A 4,829-nucleotide genomic window follows, 5' to 3' on the forward strand; every position below is an offset into this window, starting at 1 on the left:
TATATCACAAGGATAATTTAATAAAAAATGCATCAAAGTAATCTTATGTTCCTTCAACCAAACATTGTAATCTTACTTCCATACTAAATAAATCAAATAAGATAATACAATATTCTTATAGTAATATTATATTTCAAAAGTAATATTACATTATATTACCCAAACACACCCTTAGACTAATGCAAACGTCGGTTACTTGAATGGCGCTCGAAAGGCTAGCCCGTTAGCTTCCGTTAACTTTTCGATGGCTCCCTTTACTTAATCGCGTCAGAACCGCGTTGTGATGACGAGGCTTTGTATGCTATAAAATCCCAGGGTTCCCATCTCTCCAAATAAGCGATAAGTGCAAGTCTATCTAGCTTTGATCATGTTTGGTATTAGTGCTTGATACAAAGAAAAAATGGCCGAGGAGAATTCCAGCAAGATCCCTGAGGTCGAGAGCAACGTCGCCGGTGAAGAAGCATTAGAGTCCAAGGACCGAGGGTTGTTCAATTTCATGGGGAAGAAAGAAGAGGAGAAGCCCCAAGAAGAGGCGCTCGTAACTGAGTTTGACAAGGTTAAAATTGAAGAATCAAAGGCAGAGGAAGAGGGAGAGGAGAAGAAGAAACATGGTCTCCTGGAGAAGCTTCACCGATCAGATAGCAGCTCCAGCTCCGTAAGAACGTTAAATCACTTTCTTCTTTTATGGTTTTAACTGGATCGTCAAATTTTCACTTTTGGGTTATACTTTTATTATCGTAACATTTAGTAATCTGTTTGTCTGAAATGTGCAGTCCAGCGATGAGGAAGAAGGTGGAGATGGAGAGAAGAAGAAGAAGAAAAAGAAGGAAAAAAAAGGACTGAAGGAGAAGATCGAAGAGAAGTTAGGAGGAGAAAAGAAAGAAGAGGACACAGCAATCCCAGTTGAGAAGATTGATGAACCAGTGGTTCAGACGGAGACGCCTGAAAAGATAGGGTTCCTTGAGAAGATCAAAGAGAAACTCCCCGGACAACATAAGAAAGCTGAAGAGCTGAGTAGCCCACCTCCAGTACTGCCACCAGTGGTTGAGCCCCATCATGAAGGCGACGCAAAGGAAAAGAAGGGGATTTTGGAGAAAATCAAGGAGAAGATTCCTGGTTACCACTCCAAAACAGATGAAGAGAAAGAAAAGGAGAAGGCTTGAGTTTGAAGTTAAAAGAAAAATGATGATGGAATTGTGTGTTTGTTAAATTGTTGAAATTATCTGTTGTCTTTTTTGGCTTGTATTTGTATATTTCATACAAGTTTCTCTATTTTTCTCCCTGCTTTTGGACAATTCATGCTCAGTATGTAAGAAAGGACATGCTATTACCTTTCTTTTCGTGATTTGAACAGTACTTAGTGGATCAATTTCTTGCTTTATCGTTATCATATCGAGTCCCACTTGCTTTTCCTATTCTCTTCTGAATGAATTATGATCAATGTTTTGTTGGATAAACTTTAGCAATCAGGATAATTTCATAGCATCACATCTTGCTTCTATGGATGAGATGTCAAGTAAAATTATCTTATAATTTGAATTATTGAAGTTTTGATCATTACAGGCTCACATATTCAATATTCATTATTATATGGTAGTTGATGATTTATAATGTACTGAATACTTGTAATCGTATTGGTTACAACGTATCGTTTCAAACTAATTTTGTTGAATTGTTCAAATGCTATAAATATCCATTAGATTATCTTTACACTTTAAAGGAAAGTGATTGCACTATATCTTACCTTTCTACTTTCGGTTGAAATGCTACTACCATTAGTATTCACCAATCACTTCACTTTTTATGCATAATATTAATTATATATATTTGGACAAACCTAATAGTGGTTTTATTATTCATACATGTTTTAAATTATTTGTCAATATATCACCCTAAAAAATATTTAGGGAAATAATATCTATTCTTTTACAAATGTGCCGGTTATGCCTTCATAAGAGTACATTTGATAGAATGTATATTTTATTTTCTTTGACAATATACAAGGGCGTGGTTGAGCACGCGCATAGTGCACGATAGCACAAGGCCTAAAAAAATTGGGCCCTAAAATACAGCTATAATACAAAAAATATGCATGTTTCCTTCTTATTCCACACACTTCGTTTCTTCTTCTTCCATATCAATCCCCAAATTTCCTCCATAACCATTAATATTCACCTTTCCTAATTCCTACACATTAATACTGCTCAGTGTAATACAGCTGTAATACATAAAATACACATGTTTCCTTCTTAATCCACACACTTTGATTCTTCTTCTTCCCTTATCAATCCCCAAATTTCCTCCATAACCATTAATATTCACCTTTCCTAATTCCTACAGATTTTCCCAAATTCAATCTCTTTAATAATTTCAATTTTCCATCAATTAAACCTTTTTATGCAAAAATAAATTTTGAGAAATTGAATATCCCATTTCCATGAGAAATTAAAGAGATAGGTATTACTTCTTTTCAATTTAATGGTTTAATCTTCAATTCTATCATTAAATTGATGATTAATCTGTTAGAAATTGAGTTAGTAATATCATCAATCTTCTTAGGCTTCTTATATATATTGTATACAAGTTGTACCAATTTTACCAAAAAAAATTACAAAATTAGAAAATTAAGCAATCTAGTTGCTATTAAAACAAATTGAGTGTATTGTAATCTTTCAATTTCCTTTGTTTTGGCAATTCGGCAACTCAAACGCAAGTGAAGTCAGCAACTGTACAACTCCAAAGTCTTTTGCATGGTATTTTTATTCTTGATTTTAGCTTTCAATTTTTTTTTGTTTGGTAATTTATGCGAATAGTTGTACTTGTAATTGTAACTGATTAAATTTTGTACTTCTTAGTTCTTATTATTGTATATAAATTGCAGATTTGATGATGTTAATTTGAGGAGAGTTGTCGATTTGGAGTAGATGACATGCCAAATTGAAAGTTGAACTCAAACTCTGGTGCTATCTTATCTCACTCTGATTTGTTTTTGCTTTGTGTTGATTTTGTGGATGTTTTTGCTTTGTGTTGATTTTGTTTAATATGATTCAAAAATATCAATATGGTTATGAAAAGCGTCAAAAAGCTAAAAGAGTAGAACAATTAATGCAGTCTCAAAAAGGTGCTTTGGATAAGTTTTTTTAAAGGATACCCAAGTAGAGGAAAATGATGTTAATTCTCAGGAATTAAATGAAACTAATGCTGATGGTGAGAATGTTGAACAAGAGGAAATTGTGGATGATGTTGTTAATAAGGAGAATGCCAATATTTCCCATAATTTTGAGCAAAATGTGGACCATAATTCTGATCATACTAACCGCAATGCTGAACAAAATGAATATGTTTATGTTGACATATATGATCCAAGAAAATGGGATTCTCTTGAGTCTAAATTGATTGACATTTTGGTTGTAAATGGCCCCAAAAGAGACTTGAGCATTATGAAAGGCCCCAAAGATAAATTTTCTCGTAGATTTTATTCAACCTTTTATACAAGATATTTGTCGAATGGTGAAACTTGTGATAGTGAATGGCTTGTTTATTCGAAAGAGCTCGACAAAGTGTTTTGTTTTTGTTGTAAGATTTTTAAAACAGGTCTTAGGAAAGGTCATTTAGTAAATGAAGGATATATTGATTGGATGCATCTTAGTACTAGACTTTAAGAACATGAAACAAGTACTGACCATGTACTAAACATGGCAACTTGGTGTGAACTTAGGCATAGGTTGCAACAAAATGAAACAATTGATAAAGTTGCTCAAGAAAAATTCAAGAAAGAAAAAGAGTATTTGAAAAATGTAATTATTAGAATTATTGTTATTGTGAAGTATCTTGCTAAAAATAACCTAGCATTTCGGGGGGGGGGAATGGAAGAATATATCAAAAGAGCAATGGATTTTTTTTGGGTTTGATAGAAATGTTGGCTGAGTTTGATCCTGTAATGATCGAACATGTTCAACGTATTACTAGTGGTAAGATTCATCACCATTATCTGATTAATGACATTCAAAATGAGTTGATACTTTTGCTTTCCTCCAAGATTAGATCTATTATTATCAAAAGAATAAAAGAAGTTAGATATTTTTCTCTGATGTTGGATTGCACACCAGATGCTAGTCATCAGGAACAAATGACTCTAATTATAAGGTGTGTTGATGGATATTCTAATACTTTTAAAATTGAAGAATTTTTTATCGAGTTCTTACAAGTTAATGATACAACTGGCCAAGGGCTTTTTAAAGTGTTAAAAGATGTGCTTAAATCTCATGATCTTGATATAGATAATATTAGAGGTCAAGGATTTGATAATGAGTCTAATATGAAAGGTAAACATCAAGGTGTGCAAAAAAGACTATTAGATTTGAATCCTATAGCTTTTTATACTCCACGTGGTTGTCATAGTCTTAATTTGGTTTTGTGTGACATTGCAAACACTTCAAATAAAGCAAGGGAATTTTTTGGATTAGTTCAACGCATATATACTATATTTCCTAGTTCAACAAAGAGGTGAGATATTTTAAAACATTATGTGAAAGAGTATACTCCCAAATCACTATCAGTCACACGTTGGGAAAGTCGAATTGATAGTATCACAACAATAAGAATTCAAATTGTTAAATTAAGGGAAGCCTTACTTGAAGTAGCTACTGTTGATATTGATTATAAAACTCAGAGTGAAGCAAAATCTTTAGCAACTAATGAGCTTGGTAGTTTTGAATTCTTACTATCTACAATCATTTGGTATGATATTTTATCTTTTGTGAACAAGGTTAGCAAATATCTAACATTGCTATGTGTGAAATAAAAGGATTGATTTCCTTTTTCAGAAA

At 32.7% G+C, this 4,829-nt stretch overlaps 1 protein-coding gene across 1 annotated transcript; it reads left to right on the top strand.

Annotated features, from left to right (window-relative positions):
• The first annotated feature begins 332 nt into the window (after positions 1-332).
• LOC120214444 (dehydrin ERD14-like) lies at positions 333-1,177 on the top strand. The gene is made up of 2 exons (XM_039212336.1): positions 333-655; positions 774-1,177. Exons 1-2 carry the CDS (start codon positions 401-403, stop codon positions 1,161-1,163), a joined length of 645 nt encoding a protein of 214 aa, XP_039068267.1. The 5' UTR covers positions 333-400; the 3' UTR covers positions 1,164-1,177.
• Positions 1,178-4,829: the final 3,652 nt, after the last annotated feature.

Source organism: Hibiscus syriacus, unplaced genomic scaffold (assembly GCF_006381635.1).
Source record: "Hibiscus syriacus cultivar Baekdansim isolate YM2019G1 unplaced genomic scaffold, ASM638163v2 tig00110063_pilon, whole genome shotgun sequence".
Lineage (NCBI taxonomy): Eukaryota > Viridiplantae > Streptophyta > Magnoliopsida > Malvales > Malvaceae > Hibiscus > Hibiscus syriacus.

What these genes read in the sequence shown, in the direction of transcription:
- LOC120214444 (XM_039212336.1), top strand. Translation starts at nt 401, where the DNA reads ATGGCCGAGGAGAATTCCAGCAAGATCCCTGAGGTCGAGAGCAACGTC. An exon ending in CAGATAGCAGCTCCAGCTCC is followed by an intron (nt 656 to 773) that starts GTAAGAACGTTA and finishes TGAAATGTGCAG; the next exon opens with TCCAGCGATGAGGAAGAAGG.